The sequence below is a fragment of the Phodopus roborovskii genome, unplaced genomic scaffold, assembly GCF_943737965.1.
Source record: "Phodopus roborovskii unplaced genomic scaffold, PHOROB, whole genome shotgun sequence".
NCBI classification, from domain to species: domain Eukaryota; kingdom Metazoa; phylum Chordata; class Mammalia; order Rodentia; family Cricetidae; genus Phodopus; species Phodopus roborovskii.
Genome location: NW_026126515.1, coordinates 4,089,771 through 4,109,856, shown reverse-complemented (window position 1 = coordinate 4,109,856; position 20,086 = coordinate 4,089,771). Strand labels below are relative to the sequence as shown.

The window sequence follows — 20,086 nt, the reverse complement described above, 5'->3', positions numbered from 1 at the left end:
GGTCACAGGGAATGACAACATTGTGATGGAAAACACACATGTCGATAAAGAACAGGCAACCGGTTACACAACACTCTGGAAACAGTCAATCTGAGAGGGAAGGGTGGGAATTCTCTACAGACCTGTGAACAGGGAGCCAAGCAGCCTGTTAAACTTCTGAGAGGACAGACTTTCCAGCATCCTCTTTTGAGTTACTGGAGCTTGATGAGAAAAATCAGGACCCAAGGACCAGCAGATTCCTGGGTGGTCCCTCAAGTAAGAAAACCCTGAGCAATAACACCAACCCATTTTAAAAGAGCATTTAAAATGAATTTTATTGTTTGAATTTTACAAGTAGTCTTTAGAGGCTTCAAACAAGAACTCTGCTGCAAAACTCTAATAAATAGCTTGCCCCAAGTCCCCAAAGAAAAGGGAAAAGCAAATTAAAAGATAAGCAAGACTTCAGGATGCTCATGTGTTAGCAGTTATTTCTCATTTACAGATAGACATCAGGCAATGTACAATCTCCTTCACATAAGTTAAAGAGTTGACTGTAACCCTTACAAAGCACTCCCAAATCCTATTTCCACAGTAGAAATGCTAACAGGAAAAAGAAAACCCACGGAGAAATCACAAATATTTGTGAATCTATGGCAAACAGGTCTGGCATGTGTGTGGGAGGCAGGAGCCATCCTCTTTTTTCTCAGGGATGGGATCCAGGGCAAGATGGGTCCACTTAACAGCAGGGAACTTCTAGCGCATAGCCAGTGGACACTAGCCATCCCTGCATCTCTGAGCTCCTCAGCAGTGAGACACGGAGGGGCCCAGAGCTGCCTGCATCAGTAGATGGGAGGAACAGCGCAGGAGTGGTTTCTGCAGCAGAGTCCTTTGGGTGGCCAGGAAAGGATGCAGGAAACGCTGTGGGTAAACTCCACACTGCGGCATGCAGTTCCAAGAGCCCATTCCGTTACAGGCATTGCCCCAAATGAACGAGGATTAGACTTGCGGTTTAACATTCACTATTAGCTTTCCTAGTTAGAAACAATGGTGAAGTCTTGCTTAGACAGAAGAATTTATCAATTAATTTAGTCCATTTGAACAAGCTTAAAAAAAGTTGTGCTACATCTTTAAAAATCCAAAACAGAAACTATACATATATATATATATAGACTTTTGACCAAAATAGATTTAAAATGCATACAGGTAAAGTTTTCATTTGGGAAAATTCAGGAGCCAATTAACATTAGGGGCCCAGAAAGTGTAACAGGTTGATCCTAATTGAGTGGGGTTCACTTACACCAGACAAAGAGTCCTAGCTCTGAGGAACATACTAGGAACCATTTTCTGGGGAAAGAAGGGACAAGATTTAGGGTCAGATGGTGCTGACCCTGCAGACCTCTAGTAGATAGGCGCAGAGGGTAGAAGCCTCACACAGACCACACAGGGAGGCGAGTCTTTCCTTAACATTCCCCTCTTCAGGCATTTTAGGAAGGGAGGCAAGGAAACCCCCTCCCCACCCCCAAACAGACAACTCAAAAGAAAAACCTTTATTTCCCTGGGAACGAAGGCGTTTGCAAGAATAACAGGGAGAGCTTGGGTTACCTGAAATCGATGAGAAAGCCCGTGGAAGCAGAGGCTGAGGGGCAGGGGGCACTCGGGTCCTGGGCCCAGTTTCTTTGTAAATACATAACAGATAAAGATATTGTGCAAAAAATAAAGACATTCACATTTTAGCAGTTAAACTTTTATTTTACTTTTTTAAAATTTTTATTTCATTTTTTTGTTGTTGTTTTTCTTTTCTACAAAAGGCAGATGATGACTGTTGGTCTTCAGTTGTGTTGTGCACTGTCCGGCAGGAGCAGAGTGGGAGCTAGGGATGCCGAGAATACTTTCCAAGGCATGGATGGATGCTCCACCCACAGAGAGCAGCCTACCTCTCCTCTCCCTCAGCTGCCCTTAGCTCATGTCTATGGTATTGAAGACCCACTCTGTGAACTTCTTTAGCTTGTCCGAGGCATTCTGGGATTCCTCCTGCAGCCGCAGGTTGTCCTCACGCAAGTGCTGCACCTCTGCCTGGAGATGGGCCTTGTCTTCTTTTTCCTGGAGGAAAAGCCAAGTAGATGTAACCCAGGGGTGGCCAGCCACCACACCCAGCTCTCAGGACAAGCACCTCCGACTCCCTGTAGGTGGTCCCCTTCCCATTCCGCAGCCTACTAAATGCCAGTGCACAGGGCTGGTCCAAGCCCAGGGGCTCCCGAAAGCTCAGCATTACAGACTCAGCTGGCTGTGCAATTACATTAATGTGTATTTCACAGCCAGCTGTGTTTTGAGTTTTAGGCCACTGCTGCCTTGATAAAGTCAAAGCCAAAGAAACACACCATTCAGTTCTGGTCTGAAAACCCAAACACTAAGGGCTACATGAGAACCCACGCTCCTGACGCCTGACATGAGGGCTGGGGGTCAGGACAAGGCCCAGAGAGGCCTGGCTGAAGCTCAAGGCTTTCCCCCAAAGGGACCAGGCTTTCTGTACATAGGACAATGAAGGCCCCTCACACCATGTGTGTCAATGGCACCAAGGCCTATGCTGCCCCAAACACACGTACAGAGAAACTGAAGGGAAACATCTATGTGTGTCTCATGGGCCTCCCTAGCTCTCTCAATTAAGGGCATTTTGTTCCCACAGCCTGGGCCATCTGTTCTGAGAACAATTACCTTCTTCAAATCTTCTCGAAGCATCTTCAGCATCCCTTCCAACTGGTCCACTTTAGAAGCCAGAGTGGGAGAGGACTCCTTACTGCTAGGAGGGAGAGACAAAAGGCCACGCTGGCAGGCGCCTCCACGGCTGCTGGGGTTTTTATCCCCCCTCTTCGTAAAATGATTTTCAATGTCAAATCACTCAGCATGGCAACCCAATGTGCATTTTTTTTTTACTTTAAAAAGGGATAATGGTGACCTTAACAGCAGGTGATACAGGTTTGAATGGCAGGCAGCCAATAGCTTCCTTTGTTAAAGACATTGTATCTTCTGACAAAAGAGAGTTAGTCTCTTTGGTAGCACAGGAGGTACACTTGCAGATCCAAAAGTCACATAGTACAGTTATTCTCAAGATGTCTTCTAGAGGTTTCAAAGGACAGCTACATCTCTCTCTCTCTCTCTCTCTCTCTCTCTCTGTCTTTCTCTCTCTCTCTCTCTCTCTCTCTCTCTCTCTCTCTCTCTCTCTCTGTGTGTGTGTGTGTGGTTATACATGTATATAGCTAATGCAGGATATGCATTGGGGCTACCAACACAGAGCATGTCTAGAGTTCCCAGGGGTCTCTGCCCCAAGCAGGTCATTGTAGCTACATACAGTGCTCACATCTTAGCTCATCTAAATACCTTTAAATACTGAAAACAAGAGGCGACATGTTTCAAAAGCCTGTCAGTCCCAAGTTACCATCTCAAATTCTGCTTTCTTACAGTCAAAAGGCAGCTTTGTTAAGTTAAAGTGCTAATCACGACTTGCCAGAGGAGCACCATGTATGTCTGGGTGCCCTTAAGGACCACACTGGTGGGTGTTGTCACCCCAAAACCCAAGGCTGAGGACCAGTCAGTGCCTCCCTCACTCCATGTGAATATGAGCTGCCAACGGTTTCCTGGGCGAAGTTCTGGTCGTGTCGTGTGCCCTTAAGAACTACACAACAGAAAGCTGGGCGTTCTGTGTGGAAAATGCATAGGACTCTTTGTAGAGCCAGAGATGTAACTCTTGGTTGTGTCTAAGTCATGGAGTAAAAAGAAATCTTCAAATACCATCCAAAGTCAAAGTTCCAGCTGGAATTCCTGTGTTTCTGTTCTCTTTAATTTTATGTCTGGAACAGGCTCCAAAGTAAAGCCCCCAGTCCACTGTCCACAAGGTGAGTGATACTGATCTCCAGCCTCCTCAGACAAAACCAAAAGTGAACAGCGAATGAATTGTAAAAGGGATGCGGCTGGATGCAACCCACAATGCGGTAGCACAGGCTGGTGAGTTCTGGGCTGAAGGGCAAACATGCAGGACAGAAAGGAAGTCGTGCACGGGGAACAGCTGTCCCTCCAAAGCATTGCAGGGAGCCGGCACCCAACTCCGTCCCGCAGGTTCTTCAGGAGGAACTGCGGGGACACTAACAACACATCAGGGTTTATGAACTCCGCCTGCATCTGCCCACCTGTGCCCATCTTACCCTCGTCCTATGATCCCGAGCAATGGTCCCTCCCAGAAAGTCAACTATCGCTTCTCTGTGCAGAGCTCATCCCAATGCAGCCCCCTTCAGCGGGGTCTTCTTTCTTCTCCCCAACATTTTGAGTAGTCTGGCACTGTGCTTACCCTGACTGTCCCAATGATCAAAGGGACTGTGACTCTCTGTTTTCCTCATCATTCACAAGAAACTAAGCACACATCCCTGGGGCTTTGTTCAGAAGCTCTCAAGCAGGAGCCCCGCTTACAGCAGCGTGGCTACACCAGCTTCACTTCCCTGTTGTTATCTGCCTCTCACCCATCTCACAGGCGTCTGAATATATACGCAGGTGTGACACACATTGGTTTTATTGAGACAGAATCTCCAAATGCAGCCTGGCTGGTCTGACCTTGCTGCCTGCGCCTCCGGAGTGCGGAATTACAGGCATGCATCACCACACCTGGTCCCTTGGCTCCCAACCATCCCCAGGAGGATTTAGGGCAAGAGTTTCCAGCTGATGACACTATTCTGCGTGCTCCACAGCTGGCTGCTGGGATGCTGACTAAGGAAGACTTCATCTCAGCCCCCACCTCAACCACTGGAAACCAAGGGGAACAGGAAATGCTGCTCCCACACAGTCCTAGTCTCAAAGTTCACGATGGGAATTCAGGCGCTCTCTCAGCTTCAGTTACTACCACCTGGCCCACCTTACAAATGCTCTAGGCCAGCCTGCACTCCTGTTTTAAACACAGGAGAGTAGAGGCGGAATGCTGGAAGCTGAGCAGACATGAGTACAGGTGGCCAGAACAGCAACTGAGGAACTCAGAAACCAGACTGGAAGACTAACTCCCCAGAGCCCAGGGGCACTTGTGACCAACCATTTCTCTTACCTAATAAGCTCCAGGGGCACAGGTGAATTGTGACACTGAATAATAAAGAATATTCATAATCTTCTCCTTAAGCATCAAAACCAGTTTAATTGTGTGTACAGTGGTCAGTTATAAAGAGATCTAACTAAAAAGCCACGTATCTGGCATTGCAGCCGAGCTTCCCTCAGCTCATCCATGGGCTTTCCATCTCCTCTTGGTCACATCTGCCACTACCGGGGGGCGACACATGGTGCACGGTGGCGCCCTCAGCACTGGGTGACCAACCTGCTGTAGGACTTCATCTGGACCAGGGCCTGCTCCTCCAGCTGCTCGCTGTTGGAGGCCGCACTCAAGGGGCGATGGTTTTCATCACTAGCAGCAAAAAACGAGGCTCTCTGGACTGGAAGAGAAGTGAGAGAGCATCTAGTAAAGGGGCATATCCCTGGGGCCCTCCCTGCAAAGCCCACTGGCAGTCCACACGACGGTCAAGTTTAACCAACACACAGGTAAGTTTGAATGGTACCTAACTCCGGGGGGAGACTGACAGTATGAGTGCCTTTGAAGAGACAGCTGCTGAGAGCCCATCTCCAAGCCCCTGCCCTGCCCTGCTCTGCCCGCCAAAGCAGTGTCAGCTTCTCCAGAAAGAGGCCTTGTGCCAAGTTCTAGACCAATGCTTTTATAAAGCTATAAATGTCTTGGAAGGTTAAGGTGAATCTTCTCGATAGCTTCTTGAAGGATGCTTTCCACAAGGCCAACTCGGGTGGGCTTTAGCACTGTGTCCAAACCAACTGCCTAGATATATCCCAACTTTAAACCCATGTGGAGACTAGTCAGCAATCAGACAAATCAAGTTAGAGTTGGGAAGGTTCCAAGAGCTAAAGTAGCAGGAAGGCAGTGATGGTCATGGTTGCTCTATTTCTGAATTCTGCGGCCTAATATCTCCACTGTCTAAACTGAAACCTGACAGAATAGTTAGTTTCCAATCTCCTAAGTGAGAGCAATAAACAAAATTTGCTCTGCTACTACAACTTTATAAAGACCATTTTAGCATCAAAAAGTTTTGGAAGCATGACCTTACTGAAGAAAGGACAGAAGACAGCTTCTATCAATACACAATACCATGTGTTTAGTTTCATTTTCACAGACCAGAACATCCTAGGGGCCACTATATGAGCTATAGAAGTCACATGAATTTCTGTACAGCTGGAACATCAGTTCCATCTGAGTATAAGATGCTCCCAGCCCAGCATCTGGCCCACCAGATCTCAGCATTAGGCTCTGGGCTCTGGCTATGTAGATAAAGCACACTTGTCAGTGTGCCCAGGCTGGCACATTGGTCAGATCTGATTACAATCCTGGCACCCCGTGGCTTGGTCTTCAGGACTCTGGTGACCTATGTGGGTTGTTACAGCAACCTCACTCACCCTCATAGGCTTTGGCAGCATCTACTAGGTTGGACCAGTCCAAGTCCGCGGCAGTGTCAGGCAGGGGCATTAGGCCGGGGTCAGGGATGGGCTGCCTTCGGGTCTCCTGGATGTCAGTGAGGGAGCTGTCCGAGGCAGAGAATTCTCCTACAGAGGGAACAACAAGGTAACACTTGTGCCCACAGCAGAAGCACTCAATTCAACCCATTTACGGTTAACACAATAGATGTGCAAGCCGTTTGTTGATGGAATCAATGTCTATCTAGTCTAGAAGGCCATTAGTGAAGCAGATCTGGCTTCCTCCAGTCTCTTTCCGTTTTAAAAATACCTCCCACCATCTCTCTCCCAAGAATGTGGGTTATGAGAGACTTAGTTCTGCACTGAGGCCGTGCACAGGTCTGCTGGGCGGAACTGCTATCCCCAGTGGGGCAAGGGGCTAGTTCCAGCACCCAGCTTCCCTTCACGGTGTCTAAGAATTCATCTGGGAGAAGAGGCCAACTCTACTGGGGAACTGGACACAGCCCAGAATGCTAATGCCTACTGGAGGAACAATAGGGCCCTCTTTTATCTAGACCACAAGCTGAGATCTGACCCCGAGTCTGTGGGCTCTGTGCTCAGGAATGGTAAAGGGAAGGTGCAGTCCTGTGTTTTGCATCCCAGGAATGGCCTACTGGTTCCATGGCTGAATGTAGTTAGGTAGTATGAGAAGCAGAGCAGATCACACTCAAAGTGCTAAGTCTCTCATAGGAGCCAGCCTGGGAAGGGACATTCAGGAGGCCATCCTGGGGACCCTGGGAGTCACCTGAACAACATCCTGACCAGCAATATTACAGCTGATGGGAGATGTCATTCTGTAAATATGTTTCTCGTATTGGTTAATAAATAAAGCACTGTTGGCCAATAGGAAAGAAAGATAGGCGGGACTAGGAGACAAGGAGGACAGAGGAAAAAGTAGGGAGGAGTTTTTAAGATATAGGACCAACAGGGTAGAACTCTGGGCCCTCTCCCCAGTAAGATAAGACCACGTGGAAATACTTAGATTGATAGAAATGGGTTAATATTTAAGACAGAGCTAGCCAATAAGAAATGCTAGTAACAGGCCAACAGCTTTATATCTAATACAGCATCTCTGTACATTATTTGGGGCTGGCACGGCTGTGGGACCAGGCTGGTGGGAAACATGCTCATAACATACAGCAATCAAACATCCACCCTTTTCTAATGTGAAAGGTTATTCACTGCAAACATTAAAGCCTTGTAATGGCTGACAATAATAAAAACACTTGTTTGGAGTACCAGGGGCTGCTGCTCAGGGTCGGGAATGCAGACAAGTGGTAGGCAGGGCAGTAGAGAAAGCAGGAAACCTAGAAGCAGTAGCCAGGGTGAAAGCAGCATAGTCTGCACCCCATGAGGGTACCCCTCAAATGTGCTGTAGCACCAAAGTTCTGAAACAGATCTAAACGGAGCTCACTGAAAAGCAATGTGGCTCCAGAAATCCCCATTTACAAGGTGAAGGGAGATGTCATTCTGTAAATATGTTTCTCTTATTGGTTAATGAATAAAGCACTGTTGGCCAATAGGAAAGCAAGATAGGCAGGACAAGGTGATAAGGGGGAGAGAGGAAGTAGGAGGGAGGAGTCAGCATGTAGAGACTGGAGAGAGCAGAATGCCAGCCTCTCTCACAGGTAAGATGAGACCACGTGGAAATACTTAGATTAATAGAAATGGGTTAATAATTAAGACAGAGCTAGCCAATAAGAAATAGTAACAGGCTAGCCAATAAGAAACTAGTATCAGGCCAACAGTGATTTCTTTTATTCATTAACCAATATGAGAAACACGTTTACAGAATGACATCTCCCATCAACAAGGGATGAAAGTTGTGCCTGTGACACCAGCCTCGTAAGCCAAGGTGTATTTCCCTTTCAAACTGTGTAAAGAACTACGGTGCAGTGCAGCTGCTGGCTGTTAGTGTCTGTAAAATTATGAGTAAATGGGAGTCAACAAACCTGGAAGACATTCAATGCTCAGCTGTACTTAAACCTGATCCCACCAAGGATATGTAGACAGAACAGATAATTTTGTTTGCCACTTATAACCTTTCTGCCCTTTCGTCCCTGATGCTCCAGTTTCCACATAGGGTGAAGGGAACAAAACTATCACCTCCATCCCCTGAACATTTCAGTGGTAGACACCAAATGAGGCTGCTAAGTGTGGGACAGGAAGTCACCACAGGTGCTCCTGGCTTCTCGAGGGACGCAGGATGGAATGGGAAGGTGCACAGGGAGGACACATGCTCCTCCCTTCTTACGCTCTCTGAGGATCCGCTCAGCCTTCACCCATAAAGCTGCCTTGGTGGAGTGATACCTGAGTGCAAGCTGTTTTTCTAGACTATTTCCTTAGAACATAAGCCTCAAAGGGTCAGATCCACTCTGACGCATGCTCTTGTATGCGTACACTCAGGGGTGGGGGTGGCACGCTTCTTTTCATTGCTTGTGAAGGGTGGGGAAAAGTGCAGGGAGAGAAGTGAAGTTTTCAAGACAGGCAGGAACACAGGAGTAAGGGGATCCACAGCGGGGTCCTTACACCGGGAGGAAGGGGAAAGATGGGAGCAGAGGAGGCTTCCATAGAGGGGCTTACTCTAGAGCAACAGTTAACATGTGGGTTGCAACCCTTGGCAAGCCTCTACCTCCAAAAATTGAAGGCAGGGTTTAAATGAGTCCACCAGGCTCAAGGTTTACATTATGATTCGTAACAGTAGCAAAATTACAGATAAGAAGTAGCAATGGAAATAATTTTATGGTTGGGTCCCCACAATATGGTGAACCATGTTAAAGGGATGCAGCATTAGAAGGGTGAGAACCACTGCTCTAGAGAGCTTGTGGCAGGAAGCAGTACTTCATGTGTTGGCTTTTGTTCATTGGGGGTGACTTTCTGGGGCAAAGACAGCCTAGAGTTAAGCTGTAGGTGGGTGTGGAAGGAGCAAAGGAAGAAGATGGGATGGTCCCTGAGCAGTGAGAGGGAGCCTGGGATGTGCCCGAGGAGGACAGAGATGTGGGAGAAGGATCATGAGCATTAGTGAGGGCTCAAGAAAGTGCAGAGCAATCAGGACGTTAGAAGATCGGGCTGCAGAGAAGGGGAAGAAACATGGGTCTGATATATGTGATTGTTGCAGCAGAGTTCACAGAAGGGAAATCTGGTTATGATGGTGTACATAGCAAAGGATCGGACATGAGTTCCTGTCTGTGTGCCCGCTGGACTTAGCCATGGCTATCAGGTGAGCCCTGGAGTGGACTAGGGCAGAGAGGAGAAAGAAAAACACTTAAGTCTGAAGTCCCAGAATACAGCTGTTAATAAAACTGAGATCTAGCTAGGCCACAAATCGAGCACTGTATATGACTGAGGGTAGGATACAGAGGAACCATGATTCCGGCAGCTGAGGGAAGCAGAGCACAGATCACTATGAAATTACTAATCTCATATTAGCCTTGTTTGCTCAATGCTACTTCAGTAGCTAGGATATCTGCCAAGAACACTGATTCCCAGAATATTCTTTCAGAGTCAAGTCAACTCAGCAGGGTCCTGTGTGATCAATGCTGAGGTGACCTGTAGTCTGTGATTAGAGGAGGGAGGGAGCAACTAAAGGATGGGGTAGAGGTGGGAATTCCTCCACAACTATTCCCCAAGAAAACAAATTGCTGCCTGCCACACTGGGCCATGGGCCATCCACAGGACTGCCCAGTTGCAGCTACAGGAGTACTTACCATGCAGCGACTTCATTCCCAACGTGTAAGACGGCCTCCTCAGTGGAAGCGACTTGGGGAGAGATGGGTAGGTGCTGCTGAAGAGGACATCGTTGGGCAGGGCTTGGTCTAGAAGTGAGGCTCTGGAGGGGAAGAAGTGCTCCCTCTGGCCGCTGTAAATGCTCTCGTCAGACAGTGTCCTGTGCAAGGCCCGCCGGGAGGTGGGGGTGGGGGGGAGTGGAGACTGTGGGGAGGATAGTGCATGGAACTGCAAAACAGAAGACAGTGAAGTCAGGGCGGGTCAGAGAACAAGACCAAGGTGGGGTGGGTGAAGCCAAGAGGTGCTGCCTCCGGATGAACCCCACATCCAGTGTTGGCGCCCCATCCAATCCTACATCCCAGGGGAAGACAAGGTCTACCCATGTTCAGTATGGGGCTCAGACCCATGATTTATCAGTATTATACGGTATTGAGTAACAAGATAAATGATTTTTTGTTTGTTTGAGATGTATGTGTCAGGGGTCTTACTATGCAACCCTGGCAGGCCTGGAACTCAGGAGACCCGTCTGCCTGGTAAATGCATGCACCATGGCAGACACGCACTCTCATACAAACACATACATACAAACTCAACACACATATAAAAACTATACACACATAGCCATCACACACATACATACAAAAACAAGTCACTAAATATGCTTTAAAATCATGATGAGTTAAATCCAAGGTATGGCCTAGGATTATGCCACTGTGATTGGTCTGTGAGAGGTGACAGCTTACACTATTTTCTGGAGATGAGCGGACATTAATTAAATTTCTAACTAGTTTTGAAATCACAGCTTTCTGTTTTCAAGGTTCTAGAACCATCACACAAGGCTCCTGCCTGCCACACGCAGCTCTCAGATCCTAGCATTCAAGAAGTCCCACTGGATATTCCTCAGCACTTCAGGCTCTAGCAGAAGTCTTAATTTCCGGTGAGCATCTCTAGTCTGAGGGTTTTTCAGGGGAGAAACTAACCCAACTCCTGTCTTGCCTCTTTGAGACCAAGATCATTCCTCTGGACAGCACACTTTATTAGCTGCTATAGAAGCTGAACCACTGGGAAGCAGGGCAGGAGTGGGAAGAAGGGAGTTTTCTGCCCCTTGAGACACAGCGGTACCCAGTCTTGTTAAAAACCATCAGCACACCTCACCTCATCTTCTTCAACTCCCACCTGTGGGGGTGGGGCTGTGGACCAGTCCATCCAGTCCTGGGAAAGCAGCTCCCAGCTGGGTGTCCGACCCAGATCTCAGAGAACACACAGACAGGCGCCACAGTCTTGAAAGCTCCAGGGAGCCCAAAGAGTTTCTTACAGCACTCACTGCTAGGGAGAGGGTTAGGCGGGGACCATAGCCCACGCCAGCCATCTCTCCTATAACAGAAGTTCAGTTCTACAAACTGAGCTTTTGCGGATGATTTTACTTTACAAATAAGGCAAGGAGGCTTCTTGATGTAAAACGATTAAACCATTTGAAGACCACTGGTTGCCCCCCATTTGATCACAGCCCAGCAGAGATGGCATCTTATTCCATCTCTGTCCTGCCAGCACTGACTCAGACCTCCTTCACCTCATGCTGGCTGTCCCTGTTCTCATCATTCCCAATTGCCCTGACTGCCAGTGACACCAAGTCACCAGCACTCACAGGAAACTAGTTGATTTTCTTACATACTAGTGCTGTGTGTGTGTGTGGAGTCCCTTGCTCTGTGGAACTTGAGACCACACTGGCTGGGAAGCAGGACAGTATGTTGCCTGCAGCATTCTGCCAGTGAGGTGAGTGCTATAGCTCCATCAGCATTCTCAAGGCTGGAGTACAACAATGACTAACTCCACTCTACTGGCAGCTCATAGCCTAGGAGTCCATACTGGGCTCCAAGTATCTAGCCCAGAAATGGCTTTCCTAGGCCTCTTCCTCAAGTCCTGAGCCAGGACTGGCCTGGGAGGCTTCTCAAGGTTATGCTATCCCCCCTTCTACCACAGAGCCATGACATTCCGAAGTCTACCAGAAGACACACAGAGCTACTTGGCTGAACTCATCTGCAACAAACCCAGCTGAAGAAGGGTAGACTGGAGATGAAAAGTAGCACACTGCCATTGCTGCCCAGGCCCTGGTGCAGCGCTCAGAGACGGCAAGAGCTCTGTCTCGGCACAGGGTCTCATATCAGCAGAGCTACAGCACAGAGACAGCGCGCCCTGACTCTAATTACTAAAGTAATTCTTTTTGGAAATTAAAGTCAGGACCTGGAATAAGGGAAGACAGACATTTGCCTTCAACTATTCCCACTGCATGAGTAAGTAAATCTAAGGAATGGAAATTCTGAGATTATACCCAGCCCCCCCCCCCCCAAAAAAAAAAAAAGAAGGAAGGAAGGAAAAAAGAAAAAGAGAAAGAAAGAACAAACCATTCAAGTAGGACTTAGAGGAAAGATTACTTCTGGGGGTGGGGGACAGGTTTTACTATGTTCCTACCTCAAAGAGCACATCTGAAATAATTCTTACATTGAAACTGGGACTGCAGAGTTTTAATATGCCACCTTGGGTTTTGATGGCTAAGTTTCAAGTGCCATCTTTCTCAAGGTTGCTAAGGGAACCATTTGTTCCCTGGATGATGAGTCAGAACTGCTAAATGCTGGCTTCCGAAACAGAAATGACAGAAGTCAGGAATGACTGTATCCAAAAATCATGTTAATAAACCATTTATTTCTCAGCAACTTCAGACTTGCCCTTGAGATACATGTAATTCCTGTACATGCTGACTTTTCAGTTTAGGGGTATCTATGTGGGTGGTACGTACACACACATGCACAGAGAAGCCTAGGGGTAACAGGGACACAAGGCTGCTCTGCCTGGTACACCACTCACTGACTACAGTGCAGGCTGGTGTGTGGGAAGGATTTTCTAGCTTTCATTTCCAACACTTTCTCGATATTCTGAAACTGGCATTTCTAGTCACCCCGGACCTAGCATCAAGTTCAAGGAGAGAAACCCTCAGAGTTCACTGCCATGATCTTCCAGGAGTGGCTTCCATTCTCCTGGGGCTGCCCAGAATACTTCTGTAGAAACACCTCACACCAGGGAGAGAATCCTCCTCAGGCCTGCACTTCTGAGAACACAGACGTACAGAGCCTTTGGCAGCTTTCCAGTCTCCACAATGAGGTAGGCAGAAAAACCTGTTGAGATGCCTAGCAGAATGCTGGCCCCTGACGAACACACACACTCACACTCTCACTCACACTCACACACTCACACTCTCACTCTGAGTCTGGCCACGGCTACAAGGCAGCTCCCTTGACTGACATGGAGATCAGCAGACATGCTGGGGACATGTGTGAGAAGAGGGCCTCACAGACAGAAGGCAGAGTGGAGGCCACGTGGGAAACGTTCTGGCTAACAAGGGAACCACAGGTGTTTTTTCCAGCCCTGGAAGTGACGTCATTTAAGTGCAGACCGAGGAATCTCAGAATGGGATACACTACAAGACAGGGCCAGGGAAAGGGTGGCTTAACAGGAGCCCACACTAAAGAGATGTGGCTGTGGGGACAGAGTGCTCAACGCTGAAGAAGGGGGCTTCCCAGCACCCTCAGCCCAAGGTCCTATCGCGCCTGGCTTTTCTCTTCCACACTGCAGCCTGACCTCTACCTTGAAATTCTTCTGTGATTCCGGAGTTGGGCTCTCAAGGTCAATGAGTTTCTTTAGATCCTCCTCAATGGTGGACTTGGAGGTGGGCTTGGGGGAAGCCCGCAGGTCCCTGGTTGAGGCTCGGAGCCTAGTGTGTGCCATCTCATTACCATCACTCTGGTGCCGCCTGGGGAGAAGAGAGAGATGGTAGAAATGGAGTCAATAGGGCTGGCTCCAAGGCATGAGCTATAAAGGGTGACAGAGGGCATAACTCCTGATTACATTAAGCAGTGTCAATGTGAAACACAAAACAAAATCTTCAGAGTAAATCCTTCCTCTACATGAAACCACCTGCCCCCTTCAGCCAGTTCTAGCAGCAGAATTGACAGACCTGAGATGGGTCCCCAGTGCCACCTTTATACAGGGAGGCAAAATGACAGGACGATCACATGGGAAGGTCCTTTGACCTTGGGCATTCACTCACTTTCTCATATCCCTCCTGGCCCTACTGGCCCAGCTAAGAAGCAGTCTACACAGTGGCTGTGATTGACAGATGCTGGAGGCCAGATCACCCAGAATGTGTCCTTCACACAGCTCTTTCTAAGGACAGCTAAAGATCTCAGATTCATCCGAACTGTTTTACAGTACATCTTACATAAGCAATGAGGCAGAGGAATAATTTAGAGGACAAAAATTGGCTTAGCAAATAAAATCTCTTGGGGGGGAGGGGAGAAGTATGATCAGATGATATGGAAAATAATTTTTCTCATTAATAAAAGAAAGAAAATTCCCTCCACTAAGCCAATTCCTCCAACCCCAACACCCTAGGCCAGCATCATGGGTCAAAAGAAACCCCCTAGGCCAGCTCTTTCTGCGAGAGGAGAAAACCAACCACCACGTAGAAGGAGAACTCTTACTTTCTTGTATCCATAAATCCCACGGAGTTAATGGTTCCTTCTGGCTTTTTCCATCCGATCAGGTACTTGCTAGTGGCACCCTGGCGGGGGTAGAAAGTCCTAGGCCCAGAGGAGGACGAGGAAGAGGAGGAGAAGGAAGGAGCGAGCTGGGAGGTTGTGGTGGGGTGAAGCTCCTCTTTGGGTGAGCTTCGGGCACTGGAGAACACCACTGGGCTGGCAGAGTGTCGGGAGCTCATGGTACTGTGGAGAGGAAAACAGGAACAGTGACTCCACTGTATGCCCGGGGTCGCCATGTCAGCTGCGGATGTATGCCCGGGGCCGCCATGTCAGCTGCGGATGTATGCCCGGGGCCGCCATGTCAGCTGCGGAAGTGGTGCCCAAGGTGGGGGTGAAGGCGAGGTTTAAAAAAATGAAATCTGAATAAAAACAAATGATTAAAAGGGATGGCTACATGGCCTTCCTGTCCTCTCCCTGAAATTTAGAGGTCTGCTCTCAGTGACAAGTGGTCAGTGGGACTTGGTCTGCATTTAGCTTTAAGTAGAAGGATTTAAGCCGGGGGGGGGGGCACTCTCAAACAAACCGGACCCACTGCAGTCCAGGGACAGGACAAGAGGCAGAAGTCTCAATGTCTGTCTGTCTGTCTTGCCTTCCTCAGATCTGGGGATCACAGCTGTGCTAAGAGCAGGCTAACGACCACATAGAAACCAAGTCAAGGGCACAGCTCTCCTTGACACACCCAAGGCCAAGGGCACACTGAGGTCCATGTCCCCTAGCATCTGTAGTGAGATATTTAACTTGTAGGCACCTGTGGCATAGACCACGCCCATTGGGGGTGGAGACAGGGCCTGATGTGACCTGGGGGAACTAAGGCTAAGGAAGGGGCTCGGAGATCTCTCTTGATTGCAGCACGGGGGACAGGAGAACATCGGGAGGCATCCTTGGGACCAGGAACCTGCTGGTGTTCATCTGTCTATGTTGTGAGTTATTTCTCCCTAAATAAACATCTATTTGGCCTATTTGTTTCTCTAACAGCAATAAGCATCTAGTACTCAGAGAACTCAGAAGGGCTGCTCGTGACCAGGCAAGTTTTAAGAGTGGACAAGGCAGACTTCTCAAGGCTGGGATGAGAGCTTATCTTACCACCCCACAACAGGATGTCCATACTTCCCTTTTGAGGCCGCCCAGGGTCCACGCCCACACTATGAGTGAGTACTGCTTAGAGAAATCTTCAGGTGACTCCTACAACAGATATGCAGTTGCATTCCTCAGCGGCACTATTTGTCAAAAAGCAACTGTCCTGACTGAACAAATATTAAGGTACCAGTGGTAATGTGTGGCAATGACACAGGTACCACTCAGCAAGGGGGGTGATGACAATGGCAGACTGAGTATGGGGCATGAGAACCCTATCTTGGCAACTGTTCTGCAACTGTGAAACTACCAGAATATTTTAAAGTGTTACAGTAGGAAGAAAACCTAGATCCCACTGGCTGAGACAATATATAACAGTGAAAACGTATCATGACACTCTGGCCCCTAACCTCACACAAAACCAGTCACACCTGGATTGTATGTATATTAAAACAGACCCACGGATTCTGAACCATAACACGGAAGAAAATTTTTATAACAGAGGCAGAGTGGTTTTAAATGAGATCAAGGAAATATGAAAGCTCATTAAAGTTAAGAACTATACATGCAAGCCAGGTGGTGGCGCACGCCTTTAATCCCAGCACTTGGGAGGTAGAAGCAGGTGGATCTCTGAGTTCAAGGCCAGTCTGATCTACAGAGTGAGTTCCAGGATATCCAGGGCTACACAGAGAAACCCTGTCTTGAAAAACAAAACAAAACAAAACAAAACAAAAAAGAACTATTGTGTCCAAAGGAGTAGAAGAATATACCCAGCAATTAAGTCCCTATTCAACATATAAACCAAACTCCTAAAAATAAATAAGGCAACTGGGTGAACAAATAAAAAGGGCAAAGATTTGAACAGTAATTTCAAAAGAGCAATTAACCAGAAGACCCAGGAACACCAGCATTCAGCATTGCCAAGAACCAGGAAAACAGAAATTAAACCACAAGGATGTCACACATCCACCAGAACAGCTAAATTAAAATACCACATGCCAGAGAGGACATGATTCGGCTACCACTCTTACAGCCTGCTGGTAATGTCTTCCTGTTGCAACCGTTCGGTCAACTAGATGACAGCCTCTACTGAGGCTGAACATTTATCCTTCAGACATAACAATTGTTTTTCTACCTACCACAGTGAGAGAAAGCACACCTATGTGTAACTAAGGCATGTTCCAGAATCTGTAATATCCTCAGACCAGAGACAACCAAAACAGGAACCAGCAAAGGAAACAAACTGAGGTGGCCAGGGACACAGAGCTGAGGAAAAGGACACCACAGAAAGACACAGATGGTTCTTTTAGTTCAGAATCAAGGAAAATGAGTCTGACTGGGGAAGGAATATGGTGTAGGGGTGTGGGTGATGGTCTAGTTTGCTTTCTCTATGGTGCACAATGGGGATGTACACAGACTGCTGCTGCCTTCTGCCCTATGAATGTTAGTCGTCCCTGGAAATGGCTACAGAAAACAAAAGTCAATAATAGGGAGGCTGGGGTACCATCAGCACTCAAGGATCAGCAGCCAGAGCCGGACAGGTACTGGGGGAAGACTCCACCTGGAGAGAGTTCAATGTGAAATTGGTCTGACTACTTCAGAACACGAAGAACCAAATTCCCTATTTTTATGACACGCAAGAACGAGGCCCAAACTCAGAAACAGAATAAAAAATGACTAGTCTTGCTTTAATACATCAAACATTTTATTTCTCCATGAGTAGTTTTCCAGCTAGAGAAAACAGGTGAAGTACCCTACCACATCCCCAGGGACAACGTAAATTTAAAAGCAATTGTGACATTTACCTCTTGATAAACATCCCACCTGGTTGTTTTTAAAATTAAGAAGAGGGGCCAGAGAGAGAAGGCTCAGAGGCTAAGAGCCTGCACTGCTCTTGCAGAGGACCAGAGTTTGGTTCCCAGTGGCTTATCACAACCTGTAACTCCAGGAAAGCCAATGTCCTCTTCCTGCCTCTGAGGGCATCAGGACACACCCTTGCTAATATATACATATAATTAAAAAAGAAAATAATACATCTTGAAAGGAAGGGGGTGTAAAACTATTTACTTGTTAAGTACTCAATCAGTAAGGACAAAGCAAGAGCAGATCCCTGATACAGAAAGGAGATCAAAAGTGAGAATTAACTGAAGGAAGAAGAAAAGATATCAAAGGCTGTAGTGTGCGTAGAGGCACCAGAGGCAGAGCTCACATCAGGCTTCTGCAGTGCCAGACAGTCAAGGGGCTTCTGCAGCACAAGAGGCCAGCCCCAGACAAGCTTTAAACGGTATGGCAGGAGGGGCAGGGGTGGTGTGGTGATGGGCGTGCCTGTTAGTTATTTAGGGACAAGATTCTAGTCTTTGGTTTGCAGATTTAAAAATTTCTATTTTTCTTTAGGATCTCTTCACACACCGTTACAACTCAGTTATGGGGTCCCAGGTCTTAACCATGGCTGGCGTTTGGAGCAGAACTTACACATCTTGGATATGTAAGTAACCTTGGATAGTCACACAGGCCAACTCTCAAATAGCAGTATGTTAAAAATGCTGCTCCAGAGATGCTGGTGCAGTATGTGGGCCATGGTGAGTGACATGATCCCTCACAATTTAGAGGGGGGGAGTGTTCCAAGGCAGGGTTTCTCTGTGTAGATTTGGAGCCTGTCCTGGAACTCGCTATGTAGAGTAGTCTGGCCTCAAACTTAAGAGATCCTCCTGCCTCTGCCACCGGTGTGCTGGAATTAAAGGTGTGTGCTGCCACACCCTGCTCAGAACTAGTGTCCCCAGAGTTGCACCTGAGGTATGCTTGAATTGCCATTTTACTTTCAAATACTTTGATAGTCCATAGCTATTCAAAAGATTCTAGAACTTTAAAAGACTAAAGTTGAGTCAAAACAGAAATAATTTGCCAGGAGAAAAGAAAATAAACCACACAGTTCACTAATTTAAAAGTCATTCTGTTATGCTACACAGATCTATGCCAAGAGAAAGTTAAAGAGGAGGCTGGGAAATGTTCAAAGGAGACAGCAGTGTGTATGTTACGTGAGGTTTTCTTTTCTATGTGAATTTTACTGTTATTTTCCTAAGTGACATCCAGGGAGTGGCTGTTCTAGAACACAGACTCTGAGGGTGGACTTTACCTCTATGTGGCCACTACTCCCAGGAACCCAGCAGGCTCTTACCAAAATACTTTCTGTGTAGTTTCTCCTTTGTCTACTCAGTGCAGAGTACTGCATGATTGATTATGTCTGCACTCTGTTTTGCTGATTGGGTATAAACCCAGGAGGGCTGAGATGCCTTTTTTCTTGCTTGCTGCTGGATGCCCCATGCCTAGAATAGTCCCTGGCAACTCTAACCACTCAGCATCTGATGAAAAACAAGGCTAAATCAAAGGTAAGCTGGAAATCCATCTCAAATGTGAGATAATGCGTGCATACAGTGCTTTATTCAAACTATATTTAAAACTTGATTTTACTTTATTTTTACTGTACGATAATTAAGCCTGCAAAGGGTGTTTCTGCTTACAAATGTATCCTCACTAGTAGACTTAACTAAGACCATTGAACCTGATCATTTCATCCTTGACTATGATGGCTAATACTTGGTCCAGGGTGTGAAATGCCAGTGTACTTCTGTTTACTAATGGTTATAACCAGACAGCCCAATCTAAGAACTGATTACATCTGGGAACAAAGGCACAAACAGAAATGAATGAAAATTCACCGGCCTGTTTTCCTTCCTTAGTGTACACACCTCTGGCAGCAGAAGCCAGGCCTTCACCGGGGAAACCTTTAATACATGTACCTTGGAGCCCTGATCCCAGAGATCTAATGAGACAGAGCCGGATCAGTGTCTGTAGTCTCAGAAAAATCTCCCCAAGTGTGCACATGGTTTGAGAACCACTGCTTGAGTCAAGTCGAGTTGCTCATACTGGTCTAACTTGGTCAAATCCCCACTTTGTGTCTGCCCAGATCCAGGAGTTGAAGCCATGGGTAGGTACCATGTTTCTGAAGTAATGTTCTGGTTCCTGCAGGAGCCGGGATCAATGAAGAGTTGCAGGTTCACATTATATTTTCTTTAGTCATAAAAACCCATGTATTGAGACATTTCTAAGGGTTCTCTTACTTTCCAGAACTAAGAACTGCTATCTGAGCCTAGAAACTTTCACCTTCCAAAATAGGT

At 47.3% G+C, this 20,086-nt stretch overlaps 1 protein-coding gene across 9 annotated transcripts in view; it reads right to left on the bottom strand.

Annotated features, from left to right (window-relative positions):
* Nucleotides 1-287: 287 nt before the first annotated feature.
* Nucleotides 288-20,086, bottom strand: part of Sipa1l1 (signal induced proliferation associated 1 like 1) — a 272,998-nt gene continuing 253,199 nt past the window's right edge. For 8 of the 9 annotated variants that reach the window (XM_051196264.1, XM_051196273.1, XM_051196265.1 and 5 more), the window contains 7 exons: nt 14,781-15,020; nt 13,885-14,050; nt 10,227-10,473; nt 6,463-6,609; nt 5,324-5,438; nt 2,692-2,776; nt 288-2,079 (listed from right to left, as the gene is read on the bottom strand). In XM_051196264.1, coding sequence (XP_051052221.1) covers nt 1,936-2,079; nt 2,692-2,776; nt 5,324-5,438; nt 6,463-6,609; nt 10,227-10,473; nt 13,885-14,050; nt 14,781-15,020 — 1,144 coding nt within the window. In that variant the 3' untranslated portion in view covers nt 288-1,935. The remainder of the gene's footprint in view (nt 2,080-2,691; nt 2,777-5,323; nt 5,439-6,462; nt 6,610-10,226; nt 10,474-13,884; nt 14,051-14,780; nt 15,021-20,086) is intronic. The other variant, XM_051196272.1, reaches the window with a different exon arrangement.